Source organism: Alexandromys fortis, unplaced genomic scaffold, assembly GCF_014885135.2.
Source record: "Alexandromys fortis isolate MF-2015 unplaced genomic scaffold, M_Fortis_MF-2015_v1.1 scaffold_3, whole genome shotgun sequence".
Taxonomy (NCBI): domain Eukaryota; kingdom Metazoa; phylum Chordata; class Mammalia; order Rodentia; family Cricetidae; genus Alexandromys; species Alexandromys fortis.
Window position 1 is genome coordinate 849,802 of NW_026067909.1, and position 22,299 is coordinate 872,100.

General features: G+C 46.4%; 1 protein-coding gene across 1 annotated transcript in view; it reads right to left on the reverse strand.

Moving 5' to 3' along the window:
• Cpxm2 (carboxypeptidase X, M14 family member 2) overlaps positions 1-22,299 on the reverse strand; it is a 115,444-nt gene that overhangs the window by 65,254 nt on the left and 27,891 nt on the right. The window contains exon 4 of the mRNA XM_050137825.1: positions 1,349-1,488. Coding sequence (XP_049993782.1) covers positions 1,349-1,488 — 140 coding nt within the window. The remainder of the gene's footprint in view (positions 1-1,348; positions 1,489-22,299) is intronic.

Sequence of the window (22,299 nt, forward strand, 5' to 3'; positions counted from 1 at the left end):
ACTTACAAATATTAACTCACCCTCACCCACCTCCCAGTGTCTAACATCCTATTTTCCCCTCTCTAAGATCTGATTATTCTGGGGCCTTGTGTGAGCGGGATACCTTGTGTGCTATCCTTCCCATCATGTCCCCCAAGGTTGATTCACTTACAACATGTCCCAGAATTCCCTTCATCTTCAAGCAGAATAGTGGTCCATAGTAGAAAGACACCATAAGGCAGATCTTCCCTTCTGTTCTATTCTGGTCTCTTCTGCTGTTTTGTTTTGTTTAGAGACCAGGTTTCAAGTAGCCCAACTGGGCCTTGAACTCTTTATACAGCTGTGGTGGTTTGAATGAGAATGCCCCCCCCACACACACACACACCCAGAAGGCTTTGATGTTTGAACACTTGGTTCCCAGTAGGTGGCACTGCTTGTGGAGGTCCAGAAGAGGAGACCTTGCTGGAGCAAGCGCAACACTGGGCACTGGATTTGAGGTTTCAAAGCCTCAGGCCATTCCCACTTCACTCTTTCCTCTTTCTGCTCAGGATTCAAGATATGAGCTCTCCGCTTGATGTTCCGGTTGCCATGGCTGCTGTCTCCCAACCATGATGGGCCCTTTTCCCTCAGGAACCATAAGCCCAAATAAGTCCTTTCTTCTGTAAGTTGACTTGGCCCTGGGTTTTAGAAAGGGAACTAACACGGGAGCTACAGCTGGCCTGGAATTGCCTGTACCTCCCAGCTGTTGAGATTACAGATGTTCATTACGCCTCCCAGTTTTGTTCAGTGCTGGGGATGGAACCCAGGGGTCAAGCATAATAAGCACACATGCTACCCACTGAGTTGCATCCCTATTCCAGATGGACAGTTTTAAGAGGCTGTTGCCATCTCGTGGGATCGCTATCAGACCATCCTTGTTACTATTATAGCTCTAATCCCAAGATCAAGTCTCATCCCCAGGTCTCAGCAGGATCATCCTTTTAACACATCTCAAGTGGTCATTTGTTTGGAAACATGCCAAGGCTTCTAGTCCTTCTCCCAGAGTCTGAATGGTCCTTCTTCTCTGCTCCCAAGACCATGTACTCATTGTTTGCTGAGAGTCCCTACCTCAGGCTGAGTTTAACCCACTTGTCCAGGTACCAATCTCTTATTGGGATCCAAGCTAGCAGCCACCTGCCTCAAGGGCTTATCTATGGCTGGACCTTTGTCCACCCCATCCTCCATTTCCTGTGAACCCTGAATGGGGATGGGGGGTGCGTTCAGCCCTGGCCACCTTCCAGTCACTCCTCATTAGATGATGCTTGGCAGTTTCCCTTCAAGTGATAGGGGGAAGGCAGAGTCTGACAGGCACAGGTCCAGACCCACTTACAGCCAGAGAGAGTTCCTTCCTTGGGTGATGACCCCTGTGAACCTGGTCAGGCGCCGGGCATCCACTTCGATCCACTGATGGAGGTCGTTCCGGCCAGCACACCAAGCCCCGTCATGAAAGTCGTTTTCATTAATGCCTGCCTGAAAAGAAGAGACGGGTGTTCAGAAAGACCTTGGGGGTGAAGATGACTAAGATAGATCTTGTCTTGAGACTGAGAGGAAGGAAAAGAGGACAAGAGAAGGAAATGAGGAAGGGAAAGGAGAAAAACCACTGTGCCATGAACTCCTTATTCTAAACCATGAGAGGGAGTTGTCGAGTATTTACAAGTTGGGAATATCCCAGTATAGCATGTCTTCTTCTAGGCCAGTGTGAAAGACTAAATTTAATGAGGTCCTATTAGTTATCCATTCATCATACAAAAACCCATCTCTTACATACCCATCATAGCGGCGGGCAACATCGATTGTCAGATTGACAAGATCTAGAATCAACTACTTGACAAAATTCTGGGTGGGTCTGGGAGGGAGTTTCTAGATTGCGTTAACTGGGTTTGGAAGATTCACCCTGAATGTGGGCGGTGCCATTTCTGGGCTAGGGTCCCAGACTGAATGAACAGAGAAAAGTACGAAACACCAGGCCTTATCACTCTCTTCTTCCTGGCTGTAGACACAATGCGACCCACTGCCTCATGCTCCCAATGCCATACCTTCCCACCTGGATGGACTGAACCCTCAAACTCTGGGACAAAATAAACGCTTCTTTCTTTAAGTTGTGTTAGTCAGGTGTTTTGTCCCAGCGATAAGAAAAGTAGCTCATCCACCCACCCACACACCAGGTGCTGGGGAACCTCACCACCCAGGCAGCAAGCAATTACAGCAACAAAAACTGGAACACAGGAGGCAGGTGCTATTCGGGGACTCAGAGCAAACTGCCATGGGAGCATTTAAGGACAGTTCCATTGACTCCCTGAGAGCACACAGAGACTCCCCAAAGACAGGAGCAGCATGGAGCTGGCCCCAAAGTGTAAGTCCTGACTAGTGAGCATCTGTCCATGACCATTTAACTTGTTTGATGTGTTCACTATTACTCACTAATATGGATAGACATTTTGTACTTGTATTTCCAACGTAGGTCAAATTCATGCTCTGACGTTATCCCTTGTCCTCTCACCATTTAAAGAGATAATTCCTTGACAGAATTTTTTTTAATTTAATTAAGGACATTTGAGTCAAGAGAAGCCTTCTGATTTACTAGACTCAGTCTGCATGAATTCTGTTTTATTTTTCTGTGACTACTTTATAGGATTATAGCCAGATGAAAGAAAGTACAAGTCTTAGAATGACAGGTCATCTCAGCCTGAAGAGACAGCTCTGTGGTTAAAAGTGGCTGCTCTTGCAGAGGACCAGAATTGGGGTCCTGCAGCCCTTGTCAGGTGGGTCACAACCGCCTGTAACTCCAGCTCCCAAGGATCTAATGCCTTCTTCTGGCTTCCACAGGCACCTATATCCATGAGAACATTGCCTACAACACACACACACACACACACACCACAAATGAATGTTTTTAAGAAAATAATGTCAGTTCATCATCTCTATTTCTCCCATCATCTTTATCTTTGAGTACTTTTTAGTGAACATTAGGACAGACTGGCTTCTAATGAGCAGCCGAATATGAAGTGCAGCCTCCAGCTTTGTATACAACTGGGCTCCAAGCCCCATTAGCAGAACCCTAGACCAATCACCACATGAGCTAACAAGCGGTCTTAGTTAGGTTTCTTTTGCTACGATAAACTACCATCACGAAAATCAACTCGGACAGAAAAGGGTTAATTTCAGCTTACACATCTCAGGTCATGGTCCATCACTGAGAGAAGTCAAGGCAGGAACCTGGGGACAAGAACTGAAGCAAAGACCATGGAGGAGTGCTGCTTACTAGCTTGCTCCTCATTGCTTGCTCAGCTCAGATTCTTATACCACTCACTCCCACCCTCCTGTGGTTGGCATCACCCTCTGTCATCTGAGTCCTTCTACATCAGTCATTAACCAAGAAAATGCCCTACAGATTTGCCTATGGGCCAATCATATGGAGGCATTTTCTTCGTTAAGATTTCCTCTTCCAAGATATGTCTAGGTTTGGGACCAGCTGACAAAAAAAAAAAAAAAAAAAAAAAAAAAAAAAAACCCAACCATCACAGCAGCTTCTTATCAGCATCACACTTGCTCCATGCATCCCTAGCAAGTCCGGACACCACCCTCAATGACCTTCGAGGCAAAGGGTAGAATGTGGACAACATACTGTCTTCAACATGCGCTGCCATCTCAAGCTACCATGAGTTGCAGGAACTCCTAATCAATACTCCTCAGAAAGTAAGCTTTAAACTAACCAAGATGTCATGATCAGGCGGCCTTGGAGATATCGGTGACGGTGATGGTGCAGTCTCCCGAAATCATCAGGAAAGATTTGCACTGCGCTGTGTTTCCAGTGGCTCTGGGTACCGAAGTAGGTTAATCACTAAGAAACCCAGTGTCTGCTGCACAGCATCTCAGTTTCTAGCCCTGACAGACAGCAGGGAGGCGAGATGCCAGGCCTCGGGCTATAATTATCCAGCCACTTCCTCCCTACAGTGGAAGGCAATTATCCTCCTAACGACAGAGATTTGCAGCACATTAATGACCTATAATGTCACAACTTGTGCCCTCTCAAGAAACTAGAACATGCACTTATGTTTGTGTTGTGGTTCCCCTCTTCTCGTAAACGCGCTGGAGACAGCCCTTTAGAGCTCCATTCATCTGGTAGCTCAGACCTTCGCTGAACCTCTGCTAAGCAGCCAGTATAGAAGGGGAAAGGTGTGTGCACCTCATCCCCAGGTACTAGAGCAGACTGAAGCCCACACATGTCATCACAGTGATAGCCACCACCCAGATGCTGGCAGACAGTGTGTTCCAAGGATGTACACCACAGGCCCTGAGTCCCAGCTGACATTCTGGATTCAGATAGATGCTCTGGGCCTTGGTTTACAGGTATCTGTATGCTGGGGCCCTAATCCTTTCTTCATCAATGGCCATCGCCAAGTGTGAGTTCAAATAATGAATGCTCGCCCAAAACTGAGGAAACGGCTCGGTCAGTAAAGTGTAAGGATGTGAGTTCCATCTCCAGCAGCCACATAAAAGCTGGTCGTGGTGTCTGTAGCTGGTTTGTAACTGGTCTGTAGTGTTTAGGGTAGCGGTGGAGACAGGCAGATCCCTGGAAAACAACGGCCAACCCATTTAGCGGATTAGTAAGTCCTGGGTTCAGTGAGAGAGCCTGTCTTAAACATAAGGTAGAGAGTGGTAGAGGAAGACACCCATACAGTTAACTGACGTGGGATTCCCCTCTGTATGCTGTGAATACCATTGGTTAATAAAGGACTGCTTTGGACCTCCAATAGAGCAGAACTTAGGTAGGTGCTGAATGCTGGGAGAAAGGAGGCAGAGTCAGAGAGAAGCCATGTAGCCCAGCTGGAGACAGATGCTGGTAAGCCACAGGCGATCCACAGATGAATAGAAATGGTTAAATTAATATGTAAGAGTTAGCCAATAAGAAGCTAGAGCTAATGGGCCAAGCACTGATTTAATTAATACAGTTTCTGTGGGATTATTTTGGTTCTGGGTGGCTGGGAACCAGCTAGTGGCCTCCTTCAACAGTTAACCACCAGCCTCTACACACACACACACACACACACACACACACACGCATGCACATGCACACACACATGCATACATTCACGCATGCTCATGCACACACACGTATACCAAAACAAAACAGTGCTTCATAAGTGTTAGTTGTCAGAATATTTAAAGCAGGAAAATTTGGCTGGCTAGCACTGACAACAGGTAGAAACATGAGTGCTTTATGAATAATTCCACATTTTACAGGATCCAGGAAATTAGGCCACTCTTCCAGTTCACTGCCGTCACATTTTTATCCAACTTAAAACATCCAGGAAACGGCCATGAACTCAGAGGAAAGGAGATCGGTGATCTAAGGTTCTCAGCAGGCATTCACCCTGCCCTTCTGAGGATAATGTGGCAATGTCTGGTGTGGCTGGGAGCTATCGCATCTAGAGGAGAGGGTGTCACCCAACATCTGCAATGCACAGAGCAACTGCTGCACGCAGAGCCGCCTGAGTAAAATGAAGCCGTGGACTCTGCTCTAAGGTAAGGCTGACGAGCACTGAGCAGTGTGCTGGCTTGGATGCCTACACTGTGGAATCCTAGAAGCCGGGGCTGTCTGCGTGCTCCTCCTCATCAGCTGACCAGGGCATGGGATTGCATTTAAGGTTCCTGGCTTTACCAGCCTAGAAATACTGTTTCTGCTGCCAGTCTCAGTTCGTTCTAGACACCGCAACCAGTCAATTAAATAGAGCACAGGGTTGGGGTTGTTTTGTGGGGGAGGGAGGGACGGGGATGTTTCCGGCTGGTGGAGATGACTCACTGGGAAATTATAGCCATCTCTGCAAAATCAATTAGGAACTTAAAAAGCAAGCATCCAGAGAGGTCACCAAATTATTCCACGGGGTAATAAACGGTATTAGCGAAATGCCTCTGAGAAACCAGAAAATGAGAACACTCATCCCTGTGCTTAAGATGCTAAGGAGAGCTGACAGGAGGGCTGAGGGAATAAAGGCACCTGCCACAAAGTCCAGAGACGCGAGTTCAAATCCCAGGACACACACGATGGAGAGAGAACACTGACTCCTTCAAGTTGTCCTGACTTGCACTTACCTCCCTGTGTATTAAGGATAAACGTAATTAAAAAAAAAAAAAAAAAACTAAAAATGAAGAAGTTATTTTTACATTTTGGAAAGCCTCCTGTTAAATGTTGAAAATAACAAGATTTGATTCCTTCAAGTATAAGCGCATCTGAAAAACACCGTTAGCATAGTGTAATTTATTTTTTCTACTATGACAGCAAATAAGTTGAGAACTAATGCAATTTTCTCAAGGTAATCAAGTTATACAAGACATCTGCAAGAACAATAGCAATGGGTTTTTTGATCCTACTGCACGTATTGGCTTTGTGGGAGCCTAGGCAGTTTGAATGCTCACTTTACTAGACCTGGATGGAGGTGGGTGGTCCTTGGACTTCCCACAGGGCAGGGAGGGGGACTTGACTGGGGGAGGGGGAAGGAAATGGGAGGCGGCGGTGGGGAAGAGACAGAAATCTTTAATAAATAAGTAAATTTAAAAAAAAAGACATTTGCAGGGCACATACAAGTCTCATTTTTGTGAAGGTTAAATGTGGCTGGAGGTCCGTAGCAAAGAGGCTATCTAATATGACCCACTTGAGAGGCCAGAAAATGCATGCACCTCAGGGTGCTAGGGAAAACATGCTGAGTTTCCTTTGTCTGTCCCTCAAAAAAAAAAATCCTCCGAATGAAACAACATACAAAATACAGCTTTAGTCTCTTGTAAAATTCAAAGACACGTGTCTTCCCTAAATCACAGCACATGCAGATAGAGCCGGGGCCAGGAGTCTTTAGTGACAGGAGACAGAAGTACAACTCCCTGACAGAACTCTGAGAACCCAGCCCCAGACTAGCTCAGGAAAGTGCAGGGGTCATGAAGGAGGGGTGGGCAGGACTGAAGTGGGATGGCTTCCCGAGGGGCATGAGGGATCAACTGATCTTTTCTCAACTCCATGGATAACTGGAAAATTGTTTCCATAAAAAAAAAAAAAAAAAAGTCATGAAACCCAGATTTGCGGATCCGGGGCCAGGAGGAAAAGTGCGACAGATTTTGGGGAATGTCAGCCCACAGAGGAGTAAGACAGGCATCTCCATTCTTCTCACTCTTGGCCAAGCCAGAGAGCACCACACAGTTGGACTTAGGAGCTAACAAAACCAACGTAAATGTGCCAGGAAACAGAAAGGCGCTTTAGGAAATTGTAGTGGGTGTCTCTGGAAGGGGACCTCCCTTGTATAAAGCAAGAACAGGTTACTTTCTGGAAGAAGTAAAGAGCAAGAAGGCACTCTTGAAAACGAGGAATGTGACTGAATTTTAGAAACAAAAATGTAAAAAGAAGAAGCTGAAGGAATCTCATAGAAAGTAAACAGCACGCAAAACTAGAGAGTTGGGGGGAAATAAAACAGAGAAAGAAATCTAAAATATTTTTGGGGGAAAGGAAATCCTACTGAATAAAAATTGTAAGATAATTTTCCCGATCTGAAAGACTTCAGTTTCCAAAACCCTAAGAACACATTGAATAATCTAAGACATGTTACCATCACACTTCATAATATCAGAAACAGAAGGTGCAGAAACCACCAAAGAGGAAACAAAAGCAGAGAAAAGATGGGTCAGTCAATAAAAGCATTTGTCAGGCAAGCAGTGTGACCTGACTTCGAGCCACAGAACCCCATAAAAAAGCTGGGCAGGAGAGTGTAAGCTTATAACCCCAGCTCTGGGGAGGTGAGAACAAATGGAGCCCATGGCTTTTGGGCCAGCCGGTCTAGCTGAATCAGCAAGTTCCAGGTTCAATGAGAGACCCTGTTTCAAAATATAAGGTAGAGAGCAGAGAAGGAAACATCTGATATCAACCTCTGGCCTCCACATACATGCACACACACATGTGCGCACACACACATGCATGTACGCCCATGAACAAAAACAAAGAACACAGAACAAAGATGCTGACAGAAATCTCAACAGCGGTATTTACAAAAATGGAGAGAATATAAATTCAGAATTCTCTAAAGATCTCTTATCCTAGAATTTTATGCTGAACAATCAACCCATTGTGATGGGATAATAAGCACACATTTAGATTCATCAGCGTAAAAAATAGAAATATTACCACCCTTCTTCACAACAAAATGGCCTTAAGCTTAGATTCAATGACAGATGAACACAAACTCTGGACCCTGAGAATGCCTGCTAGTTTTGCTGCCCCCGTCCAAACTAAGGATGTAGCACAAAACATTATCAATATAGTCAAGCTTCCCTGATGGTGGGTCTCACCATACACCTCATAGTCTACAAATGTGACAAGGACTTATAACTTAAAAGCCTTAAAGATAAACAGGATGGAATAAATAAACCCAGGCGTGATCTTTTGCTGAGAAATAGACAAACGTAAGTGACAGGTGATGTTAAGACTGTACCCCAACCCATGACTCAGTCAATGAGAAAAAGGAGGGCGAGACCTGCATTTAGATTATAAGAAAAAAGTATTCTCTGAACTCAGGGATTCTACCACTCTGTGTTGTTGCTCCACCAGGTAAAATAAACTTTCTCACATCTGCTACCCCAGATCTCCAGTGCTGGAGAGAGAGAGAGAGAAAGAGAGAGAGAGAGAGAGAGAGAGAGAGAGAGAGAGAGAGAGAGAGAGAGAGAGAGAGAGAGAGAGAGTGTTAGTTGGGGGGGGCTGGGTTATTTAATTCTCACAATCCTCTCCCCCAGATTTTATTGCTCAAGCAGCATTTCCACAAAATTACCAGAGGGTGTTGTTAGACACAATCTAGAATGCCACTGCAGGTCTGTGAGAAAGGAGCTGAAACCATTTGTCCCTCAGAGAGCTGTTTTAGGAGGGTTACCAGCCCTAGTCCCTTGCTTCCGGCAGTGAGATGGGGTCCTTCAGTTCAGAGCACAGAGGGAATTCCAGGCTATGGCAGGTTTTCAGCATAGAATTCTCAGAATGATGAAGTCTCATGATAGTAGCTGTACAGATGAATAAGTGAACAAGCCAGGGCTCCTGAAAAGATAGCCACAGAGACACAGAGAGCAAAAGCCAGCAAAAAAAAAAAAAAATCACTCAAAACCTCAGCTTTGCAGAAAAGTATACTGAAGCCATTTCACAGACTCCGCCTTGGTGTGACGTGGAGGAGGAATCTTTTTAATAATATGAGCAATTCTAGGAAAACAAAAGGTCAAGAAATAAATAAAATGAACTTCCATGCTCCAGAGTTATCATATTTATTGGCTCAATAGGAAGTAATATTTTGGTATCCATAAAAAGGAAAAAACTTAAGATAGATCTACTTTTAAAAAAAAATTAAGATACAGGGCCAGCAAAGATGGCTCAGCAGGCAAGAGTACTTGCAGAGCAAGCCTGAATTTCATGCCAGTAACTCATAGTAGAAAGAGAGAACCAACTCCAAAAAGTTGTCCTCTGGCCTCCACATGTGAGCTAGTGCCTGCACACACACACACACACACACACACACACACACACACACCTGCACACACATGCACACACACACACATACACACACACATACACACACACACACACGTAGTAATAATATTTAAGTAAAATTGAGACACTATTTTCATTGAATGCATGAAGAAGGGGGTGAGTATGTGTTGATCATATTCACAAATACTAAGGAAGCAACCACTTCGGCAATAAATGGGAGTGTACAGGAAGTCAGGCAGCATCTGAGGGATAAAACTGAGTTGATAGTCTCATCTTCCATAGCCAGAATCCTAAAGGCACAGCCAAAGGCTATAAATTAATACTTAGCAATATATCCATATGGTTTACTAGTACTTAAATTCCCCAAGAAACAACTAAAAGCATCTGACAGTTGTTCCCCATCCCAGGGCTGGTGGCAGTCAGGTCTACAGAATACTTCCTACAGGCCAGGCGGTCATGTGAAGGGCTTTGCTTGGTGGCTTTTATGGAAAGCGACTCTCTCTTCAGACGACATCACTGAGCTGCATCTCCCTTTACCCCCAGCCAGCCCTGTGAGGAAACATTTGGAAGCAAATCAAAGAGTCATAGCCAAACAACTGTAACCATTTAGCAAGTCTAAGATAATAGACTTACAACTGCTATTCAGCAGGCACAGCCCAGGCTTATTTATACACAAAACAGTAAAATGAGAGTTACATTTTTAAAGTAGTTTTGAGGGAGGGGAAAAAATGAAAAGAAATGGTGACTTGTCAGGTTCCGGACAAGTTCCCACCTTTAGTGGTGGGTAAGGGAGAGCCAGAGAGTGTTGGCAGGTGCTCTGATTAGCGGAGCTAAGGAGTTCACGTGAAGCCATCATGTGGTATGACTGTCAGCCCTTCCATGAAACTCTGCAGTGAGCCCAAGACAAGCTCAATAAACCCATGAAACTGCTCAGGTGCCTGGGGGCGGGAGAGATGGCTCAGCGGTTAGGAGCACTTGCTTCTAATACCCGGTTCCCAGCACCCATCTTCTTATAGACTTGCAACAGCCTGCAACTCCAGCTCCAGGGGACCCAATGCCTCCTTCTCCTCTGAGGTCACCTTCACACATGGGGCATACACAGAAACATGGATGTAAAAATAAATCTCTAAAAATAAACCGAAATCTTTTCAGGTGTCTATAAACAAAGCATTCTGCACAGGCCAAACCTTGGTCTCTGAAGTCAGCTGGGAAAACCGTGCTCACTGATTGTGAGGCCACTTCTAAAATTCAAAACTAACGTCTGAATTATTCCCCTGCAGCAGCCAGGGAAGTCCGTGAACAGCCAGGGACTGAACGGAAAACATAGCTGGAAAAAAAAAAAAAAACCTATTAAGTGCACTAGAAGCATGTATTGTTTTCAAAAATGAGGAAAGATAGGAAAGGTGCTCGTTGAAATAAAATGAAAGAATGTTCCACTAAAGCCGCAGAACTGCATTGGTCATAATAGTTGGATGTGCATGAAACAAGTTTAATCTTCAAAAAGAGCAGTCATTAAGACTGCATGAAATCCCCTTACCCCATCAATACAGCATAGTGTGGACAGACTCCAAGGTTCACACAAGCGCAAGTCCTTGCCCTGCTTCATCATCAGCTCCATCTCCAAGGAGAGTAGTCTTTCCTTCCTTTCTTCTTTCTTCCCTCCCTTCCTTCCTTCCTTCATTCCTTCTTCATTCTTTCCTCCCTTCCTTCCTTACTTACTTATTTACTTACTTTATTTTTCTTTTTTGGTTTTTCAAGACAGGATTTCTCTTTGTAACAGTCCTGGATGTCCTGGAACTCTGTAGATCAGGCTGGCCTTGAGCTCACCGAGATCTGCCTGCCTCTGCCCCCTACCCTGAGTGCTAGGATTAAAGATATGTGCTGCCACCACCCGGCTGTAGAGTGGCCTTAACACTGGAATTATCAACATCAGACCCTGGGTCCTGGAAGGCCTACAGACAAATACTCAGCCAACCATCCCCCAAAACCAAGCTAAAGAGACAAACCACATAGAAAAGCAGAGAAAAGAGAGTCATTCACGGTGGCCACGTTGGGAATGGGACAGATAAGGAGATCCACCACCCTAGTTTCCATTCTGTTGCTGTGATAAAATATAATGAAGAAAAGAAACTTACAAAAGGATGGGATTTATTTCAGCTTACAATTGCAGGTCATAGTCCATTGTTGTGGGGGAGTCAAGGCAGGAACTTCAAACAGCTAGCCACATCACCTCCACAGTCAAAAGCAGAGAGAAACGAACGTATTCATGCTTGCTGGCTTGATTGCTGCTGATGAACTCAATGTCTCCATTCTTATAAGGTTCAGGACCCCCTGCCTAGGAAATGGTACCACCCACAGTGGACTGGGCCTTCCCACATGAATTAACTTCATTAAGAAGTTGACAAATAAAGTTGACCCTAACTTCCAGGACCACCCCAAGTCTGTCTTTGGGGTGCTGACATGTTGTTTAAAGTTTAAAAAGAGGGCAAGAGCGGTCTTGGTTAAGTTGTAGGTTCAACCATCACTGACCCATGGTTGTCCGGGATCCAGTCTTTCCCTTAAGATGTTCTGACAAGTTGTGTTGTGAAATCTCTTCCTGGGGGACAAATTCCCCCTCTGGCTGGCACCAGGCTTTAGCCTTTTACTTCTCCAGCATGATTTTCCTGTAAAATGTCCAGTTTCTCTTGGTTCGCTGTCTTAATGGTCTTGACATCCAAAGAGAGGGATACGAGGGTCTCTTTAGGGTTATTGTCATTTCTTCTGGCAGAGTTACAGTCCGTCTGTAAAATGGGATTGAAATAGAATCCCTGGGAGAAGACTGCTGGGTGGCCACACATTCCTTGGGCTAAATCATCTACAGACCGTCCATCACAGAAAGGGAAGGGAACAAAATTCACTCCGTTTTCTGGCTGAACCAGCTGCAACTTGTGACTAAATTTACTTTATGATACACCCCCAACTATCCTGTCAAGAGGAGAGCTTGGTCCATTTAGCCTGTTGACAAGTGCTCTTTCAGTGAGTCACCACCATGGCTTAGACATTCTATTTTTGGACTTTGCTTTTCCTTTAGCTACTGACCCATTTCTTTGCTTGAACTTCATCTTTCCTATACTTTCCAAAGATCCACATCTTTTTTTTTTCAGTTAAGCTGATGGAACTCACTTAATTCTCTATGTTGTTTAGAAAGTTGAATAAATCAGTATTTCTATTCCTCTCCACCTCTTCTCTGGTTCTGTCAAGGTCTAATTTCATCCGTTACATTTTTCTTAGCATCCGCTTTTGTATTGGCTTTCATTTTTAACTGACACAATAAACAGTGTGCAACTACGGGGTAGAACACGACAGTTGCTACAAATACATGTGTGAAGATGGGATCTGGACACTGGTGTTGAAGGGAGCTGCGGGCTGTGTTCCTGCCGCCCAGCTCTTGGTCGCCTGGCTAGCTTATGCCCCAAAATAACAACACACAAATTGTATTCTTTTAAACAGTGCTTAGCCCATTATATCTAGCCTTTTCTAAGCTAAGTCTCATGTATTAATTTAGCCCATTTCTAATAATCTGTGTAGCACCGCTAGGTGCGCTTATCGGGAAAGATTCAGCATGTCTGACCTGGCGGCTTGCTTCATCGCCTCTACCCGGGAGAGGGGAGCATGGCCTCTGAGCTCACTTCCTCTTCTTCCCAGCATTCTGTTCTGTTTACTCCTCCCACCTATGTTTTAACCTATGAGGCCAAGCAGTTTCTTTATTACTTAACCAATGACCTTCCTCCATCACACTGGCACATCTAAAACCACACAAGTCATTTGTTTTCACCAGAAACACTTAAAAAATCTTTCTATATGCTTATTTTAAAATATTCAATTAATTGCTGCAGACCTTGATCACCCTACTGTGCTGAAGAATATGTTCACAGTGGAAACTAGCTCCTTCCTCCTGCTCTTCCCCCCCCTCTTTGCCCTCCTCCACTCTCCTCCTTTTCTTAAGACAGGGTATCATTTGGCCCCGAATGGCCTCTCGCAGTTCCTGTATTCATAATGGAAGCTGCTTCTGCTATTGACTATTTTTTTAAGATTTACTTTATGTCACTGTGTGTGCTTGAGTGCATACGTGTGTACCATGTACATGCAGATGTCCTCAGAGGCCAGAGAGGGCATTGGCTCCCCAGGAACTGGAGTTGCAACAGCTGGTTGTGAGCTGCCCGACGTGAATGCTGGGAGCCAAACTCCAGAGCTCTACAAGAGCAGCAAGCACGTTCCACCCCCGGGCACCTCTGCAGCCTCTTATTCTGCCCCCCCTCCAATTTATTCTCCTCCCTTCTCATAGAGTGAAGGCTGGCCTCAGACTAACTCACTGTGCGGCTAGTCCTCCTGCCTCTGCCTCCCAGATCTGGAATTTCAGGTGTGTGCTACAGGGTCCAACCACAAGACACTCCTTCGGAAGAAATGAGAGTGTATACCCATTGCTAAGATAAGTACTCATTATGAATTTTCCAAGGGAGTCATCGTTTAAAATATCCACTTCCATTATTACCATAAACATGCAAATACCCCAAATTCCAGTGTTTTGGCACCTAGCACTGCCTCCCAGACTGCAGCTTCAAGCCAGATGCACAATGAAGTTTCTTTATGAGAAGAGACAGAAGGGCAAGCTTTGACTCAGAATTATCCTCACTGGGATTATTTTTGTCTCTGAAGCACAGCAGCCCCCAGTACACAGCAGTCCCCAGTACACAGGAGCCCCCAGTACATAGCAGCCCAGTACACAACAGCCTCCAGGAAACAGCAGCCCTCGGTACACAGCACCCCCAGTACACAGCAGCTCCCAGTACACGACAGTTCCCAGTACATGGCAGCCCTCAGTACACACACAGCACCCCCAGTACATAGCACCCCCAGTACACAGCACCCCCAGTACACAGCACCCCCAGTACACAGCACCCCCAGTAAACAGCACCCCCAGTACACAGCACCCCCAGTACACAGCACCCCCAGTACACAGCAGCCCCCAGTACACAGCAGCCCCCAGTACACAGCAGCTCCAGTACACAGCAGCCCCAGTACACAGCACTCAGTGCACAGGAGCCCCCGTACACAGAAGCCCCAGCACACAGCAGCCCCTAGTACACAGCAGCCCCAGTACACAGCAGCCCCCATATACAGCAGCATACAGGAAGGGCTTGTGGGGTCACAGTTAAATCTCTTGTGGCCAGCCCATAACCAGAAACCAATAGAGGCTGAGCACCATGAGACTGCGTCAGGACTGGACGATCAAGCAGGATGGGAGACACAGTGGCAAACTGCAGAGATCCAGAGCTCTAGGCTCTTCTTTCCAGGAAAAATGTCTCTTAGCTGGGAGAGGTGTGACTCCAGGTGCACTGGCACCAAATCATATGTCTCTGCAAAGCCACGGGTGTGAGCAGTGAGATCAGCCATGTGATCATCACACCAGGCTAAAACTCACTTCAAGGACAGATTCAGCAGGGAAAGGTGCTGAGAGCCAAGCCTGATGACTTAAATTCAATCCCCAGGACCTACGTGGTAGAAGGAGAGCAGAAACTCCTGAAAGTTTGTTGAAATAGGAGCGGCGGGGCTGCGTCCCCAGCACCCTGGCCGCCTGCTAGCTCATGCCCGAAATAACAACACACAAATTGTATTCTTTTAAACACTGCTTGCCCATTATAACTGCGTATCAAACACTGTGACTAAGCATGTAGAGAGTGGGTAATTGTGATATACCATGTTGTTCTTTGTGTGTGTGTGTGTGTGTGTGTGTGTGTGTGTGTGTGTGTGTGTGTGTGTGTGTGTGTGTGTGTGTGTGTGTGTGTGTGTGTGTGTGTGTGTGTGTGTGTGTGCCTTTTCGAGATAGGGTTTCTCTGTAGCTTTGGAGCCTGTCCCAGGCTGGCCTTGAACTCACAGAGATCCGCCTGCTTCTGCCTCCCGAGTGCTGGGATTAAAGGCGTGCACCACCACGGGTGGCCCAGCAATACCCTGCTTTTCTTATGACCTCAAAACAATGCCCCTTTAAAGGAAGCTATGCTCTGTGGCTGGCTTTCCTACCATTGTAGGAGCCATGGTGACATCCAGAGTCAAGTCAGACATGCTTTCAGGAGTTCCTGTCCTCTGTCCTCATGCATACGGCAGCACTTCCTAACTACAGCTTTAAAACGGGCACCTCCAAACTTTCGGCTTCTCTGGAACACACTGGACAAATAAGAATTGTCTTGACCCACACACTGAATCCAGGAGTGTCCGACCTGCGGCTCTCATGCAAGGCACTGTGACGTGACAGTATCATCTACAGAGGTCACACACAAGATCCATGCAATTGAGTTACAAACAATATTGCAAAAAAGAAAAAGAAAGAGAGAGAAAGGGAGAGAGGGGGGAGAAAGAAAGAAAGAAAGAAAGAAAGAAAGAAAGAAAGAAAGAAGGAAGGAAGGAAGGAAGGAAGGAAGGAAGGAAGGAAGGAAGGAAGGAAGGAAGGAAGAAAGAAAGAAAGGAAGGAAGGAAGAAAGAAAGTCTTGTGTTTTAAGTACGTTGACGATTTTGTGTTGGAGCACACTCAGAGCTCTGCTGGACAGCCTGTGGGCTGTGTCCATGGTTAGACAGCCCCGCCTAATGTCTAAAGAGCAAGACAGAAATGCATCACTTGGAAATGGCAATTGCTATTAACCTGCTCAGGCCTCTCCAGCCACGTGACATGTCGACAGTAGGACAAGTCACTTAGTCAGGGGTACCACCGTTTACCAGCCCCAGCAACGCTCTTAAGAGACTTCAAAGGATGCTTCGAAGATGGGGCAGGTAGTGAGCTGCTGTTAGATGCGCCACCTGAGTACCAGGTATTGTACAGTATGGGTCTCTAAGCAAAACAGCCTACATCTTTATCCTAACAGCTGTGCATGCTTGCAAGAGACTAGCTCAATCCGGTCCATTGACTGTTGGCGTTCCCTCAGAGGATCACTGGACCCTCCCCTGAGATGCCAGCACTTCCTCAGTCATTGGTATGCATTTCTTCCCCAATTGCATGTGACCTCACTGGCGCTACAGTTATAAAGGCTGGGGAAGGTTAGTGGGGTGGAGGGCTATCTATCTCTGTGGCTGTGAAGAAGCCATAGTCTCTGCTGGGGTAAAGGCTGTCCAGTGCAGCTTCTTTGGGGCCCCCCACATTCCTGCAAGTATCCCCTCCCCCACTGTCCTACTTTGCTTTCTGTTGCCGTGATAAAACACTACACCCCAAAGCCACTTGAGGGACACATTCTACCTTACAGGTTACAGTGTGTCACAGAGGGAAGCTGACGTGGATACTCCTGGCAGGAGCTTGAAGTGGAAACCAGCAGAGGAATGCTACTTACTAGCTTGCTTCCCCAGGCTCTCACAGCTGCCTTTCTTACATAGCCCAGGCCCACTGCCCAGGGGTGGCACTGCCCCCAGTAGACTGGACCCTCTCACATTAATCAGTAATCAAAAAAAATGACCCACAGACTAATATGATGAAAGCAGGTCCTCGATTCTCAGATATGTCTAGGTTTATGCAAGTAGACCAAAACAAACTCTGACGCTCATGTTATGTAAGTAAGCCCAATAAACTCATTAGTTCCCCAGGGCAAATGTCAGTAGAATCCCATTTTGGTTTGTCACTGGGAACTTAAGAAGAGGGGATATACAGTGTTTACATCTCCTTGACGAAAGACTCCTTAGCTTACTCCTAAGACATACCACAGGCAAAGGATCGGAACATATTTTAGAGGCTCGTCTGCAGACTCTTGGAGGCTTACAGTGTTCCTTTCCAGGCAATCTGCGGTTCCTCTGGGGCAAAGGAGAGCAGTAACTGTGTCAGTGAGATCACAGCGGGGAAGTCAGTGGAAAAGGTCCAATGAGCCCTGGAGGAACAGTCACTGAGACACTGTGAGTGGGCAAACCTTCCCCATCCTGCCAACTGCTCCTCTTTTTCAAACCTTTGGAAAATCTGGTCCCTATGTACTGATGCCAGTGGAAGCCCTGTTTCATCATTAAACATATATTATGAAGTTCACAGGAAAAGCTGGCAAAAAAGCAAGAGTCATAAGTTGGGCCACAGGGATTCTTTCAAAGTCCTCTGCTTAAAATGAGATGGTTTTTATTTCTGCCACACTACAGCAAGTGCGTCCCGGTGAAGGCTCGTGGTTTGCAAACTCCTGTCCTGTAAAACCCAAGTTCCTGGGGGAAATCCCATTCCAGCCAAGTCATTCCAGAAGTCTGTGTAACTCTCTGTGAACTGAAGCTTCCAGAACAAAAGCCATACCTAGTTTAAAGAGTCTCCAAGGTTGATTAACTGAGTCACACTTCCAGTGATGGTGAGGAGTTGGGATATTGCAGGTCAAACTACCTTGGGCTACCTTCATCCCCTTTAACAGCCATCAGTGCCCACCTCTGTGTTTGACCTAACATCCTTGTAACTACAGTGTAAATCCTTTAGGATGTACCAATAGACAACCAGTTTCTGTCAACTCAAAGGCTGAGGATGCCATCGGACAACATCTGAGACCTATAGCAGAGATGTCCCAGACTGGCTGTAACCTAATTATCTGAAGTTCCTAATGGTGTGTTGAAAAGGTGTCTTCATTCATTCCCTTTTTTTGTCCTGTTACTATATAGGAAAAACTTCATAAAACTATTAGCATGTTGAACACAACACTGCAGAGAACTTAAATCCCTGTTTATAGCCATTGTCACTCACATTTGGCTCCAGAACAAACTATCTCTATGCTTTGAAGTGAAAACTATTTATTGGCATTGATGCCTGCAACCACAAGACTCAAATCAATAAAAAAAAAATATGAGCAGTTAAATCTGAGCACAGACAAGGCAATGGCTTTAGACACTTGATATCGGGCTAGGGCATTAGCTCAGTTGGTAAAACACTTATTGCACACATAAGAATCTAAGTCTGATCTTCCAGACTCATAGAAAAGCTGGGTACATGCTTTAACTCCAGCACTGGGAAGGAGGAGATTGGCAGGATCTCCAGGGCTAGCTGACTGACCAACCTGGTCACATCACTGATCTCCTGGTCAGTGCAGGACTCTGTCTCAAAAAAGATGGACAGTACCTGAGGAGCAACACTCAAGGTTGACCTCTGATTTACACACACACACACACACACACACACACCACATGCACACACACACACACATACACGCTCACATGCACAGAGACACACGCACGAATGCATGCACACATGCACAACACAACTTAGGCTTGATCTTTTAAAAGAATCATTTATAATATGTAATAGAAGGTGGGGTGCTGCTGATTTCTGGAGGCGAAAAGAAAACTCACAGAGGAAGTGAGGAAAAACGAAGACTGGACCACTCTAAGCCAAAGGAATAGGAAACAAGGGACTGTACTACACAGCAGCCTCAGCATCCCTCTGCAGAGTATACTCCCATCAGCTGCTGTTACATGGGGCAGCACACCTAGTCATCCTGCAGATCATTGCCCCCATCTGTGCAGGCCAAGAGCCGTGGAGCCCAGACATTCAAACACAGACTCTGTGGCAGTGCCGAGTGGGTGCAGCTGTCTTGTCATTGCTCCTTGGATGCAATGCCATACTCACTGACATTACATTCAGTACTGAGAGCAACCCAGAGGTGGCTAAACGTATTTGGGAGGATGTGGAAGGTTATGTAAAAATATATGAAGAACTTGGGTCCCCCGTGACCTTTTCCTTGAAGCAATCCTCCATGGATGTCAAAGAAGGAGAACGATGTGGAGCAAATGCCAGTACCAAGTGATGTCGCTCCGCAGTGACCTCCCTCCTGTACCTGCCAGCAAGTGTGTCCAGGGAACACCCTGGAAATCAGGACACATTAGACAGCGAGAGTGTCAGCACAAGGCAGGGACAGCAGAGAGGTACTGGCTGACTCATCCCTGCAGATGTCACCTAGATCCTCCCTAGCTGCCGAGGTAATTTTGTGACATTGAGAGGAGCAGCCCTCTGAGATTGCGAGCAGCTTGGATGCGTGAGCTGCCTCTCCTGGGAAACCTTAGCTGTGTCCCTCCAAGCTCTGGGTTTACTTTGTGTACGTCAGGGGAGCCAATGATGGTTCTTGTCTGTGCCGTTAGTGTTAAAGTAAATAATGCATGAAAATCATCCAGCAAGGTGCTGACAGCTCTTAGAGACGAAGCCACTCTCCCTCTGTCAAGGGCCAAGTGTATCATGAATGCAGTGAGTGAACGGGGCCTTTCCTCCTGTGACTTCTGTGCCAGGTCACAGCAGATGGTCCTCCACCAAGGAGCACATGGGTTCTGATGAATAAGGCTTCTGAGACTTACCAGAGACAATCTCACCTGTATTCCCCCTACAGACCCGCAGCCAGTTTGAGAATTCCCACCTATAAGCCCTGCATGCCATGGCCTGGATATGTACCTGCAGAGACCTGGGCTGGGAAAGGGCTAGATGAAACTTGCTCAAATCCTGACGCACGAGAAGACGGGCTGAAATGCAACTTCTAATTCTGACACCTTGGTGGTTCTCACACTTAAAATCCCATTAGCTTGACACGCCTACAAAATACTCACATGTGAGACAAGAGATGGCTATTTTTAAATCATAGTTCTAATTGTTGTGTGGGGGGTGATGTATTCTTGGAGCGCGGGTTTAATTGTGCACCTGGATCTGTCAAATCGTGATGCCTGCGGTGCTGGCTCCAGAAAGCAGGAACTGAAAGGGGGGCCCTGACCTAGTCAGCGTTCGCCTCTGCAGATCTTATCCAAGCCCACCCATGAGGGTAGGGAGAGGGTTCTGTCTATGAAGCACTTACCACATAAGCATGATCCCTGCTACCACATTGTTTTTAAGTGCTGGGGAGGGAAGAACAAGGGGAATTTCTGGGGCTTGCTGGCCAGCAAGCTTAGCCAATTAATGCGTTCTAAGTTCAAAGAAATACCCTGACTCAAAAAAAAAAAAAATAGATGTATGGAATAGGGTAGTTGAAGAAGACACTCAGTGTTAACCTCTGACCCTCACACACATGTGCATAGGTACCACTGTAAATATATATATATATATATGCATGCATATGAACACATATACAAACAGACTTGTGTGCTGTGGGCCATGTTCTACCCTCCCTGGTCAACCCCAGAAAGAGGCTGCCTCATGGCCTAATCACGAATTGTCCCTTGTAGGTTCATGTATTTGAATATCTGATCTCCAGCTGGTGCTGCTGAAGAAGAGATTATGGAAGCATTTGGAAGTTATAGGCCAACCCAGTTTCCCGTCCTCTCCACTGCTGGATCCACCAAGATGTGAACGGGCATGAGCAAGTACCCACTGCCACGGACTGAATCCTGCCAGCTGCATGCCTTCCCCACCATGGCGAACCCTATGCTCTAAATAGTGAATCAAAACAAGTCTTCTCCTTTAAGGGTTTGAGCAGCAACTCCGCTCTGTAACGTCGCTTCTAGAGGTTCCCTCATTAGAAGGAAGGCCCTGGGTAAACAAGTTAGCACAGCAGAGACAAATCCCCACGCAGAAAAACAACACTGATGTAATGTCCAGCCACCTCCTTTCTCCTTCCTCATGACAGGCATCAGAGTGAGCCTCTGCCCACGTGTTTATGGAGGGGAGCTTGCTGTGTCCTGGGCTACACCTCCCATGCATGAAAGACAAAGTAGACAGGTAAAGACTGCCCCTCCAAGGGGCTGGATGTATAGCCCAGAGATGGCAAGACAAGGTCATATTCTCACCACACTTCACCAAGTCTCTGGTGACATCCTCTCTGCCCCCTCCACCATGTATTATGGGTGCAGTTCTGAACTCTGGGGGGGTTCACATGTAGAAGACAAGGCCCCCTTCATGTGGGGCTCATGCTCAAGGAGTGGGCTCATAAACAAAACCGCGATGGCTCATTTGATTGATACTGTGGGGGGATCTAGAATCACCTAGGAACCGAGCTCGGGGCAAGCCTGTGAAGTAGATGAAGTGTGGTGGGAAGAGTCACTCTAACTGTAGACAGCACTGTGCTGTGGACTGAGATTCTGGGCTGAATAAAAATGAGAAAGATAGGGGGCACCGACATCCATCTCTCTCTCCCTGAGTGTGGACTGCTGGTTACCAGCTACCTCAAGCACCTATCTCCACACCCTTCCCATGGCTCTACCCTTGAACCACGAGCAGAAAACCTCCCTGAAGCTACCATTGCCAGGCATTTGGTCACAGCAAAAAGAAAAGTAACTTGTGCGCCAAGAAAAAGTTGCAGCTGCTCCCTCAGAGGTCTAGAGTCCATCGTAGGGGGTCTGGGACCCTTGGAGATTCACAGTGATCTCCCCTCGTCAACCATTAAGAGTCCATCTTTACCCTTTTATAACACACAGGAGGGCTTTGTCTTGGTGTGGCGTGTCTTCAGCCACTCCCTAGTCGCCACATCCCAGGGTTTCGTGACAGCTGTTGGTTTTTAAAGAAGCTTCAGAAAACCTGATAATTAGGGGGTGCTCTAAAAGAAAAGGCTAAAATCAGAAGAGGGGTGTCCAGGGATACACATAAGAAAGGCCCAGCCCACCAAGCCGAGCTTCTTAGAAGGAATGGCCAAGATCCAGATGGCAGCTGCCACAGGCCTGGCTTTCCCTCAAATCTGAAAAAAAGACAGTCCTACCTACACCCTGACTGAGCCAAGTGCTCCACCTGAGTGTAAGAGAACAGCCGTGCACCGTCACAGAAGCTGATTCCTACAACAATGAGGGGGCCCATCCCATGGCTCGGCAGGATTGTTATTGCTTTGGGGACTGCAGGGCCT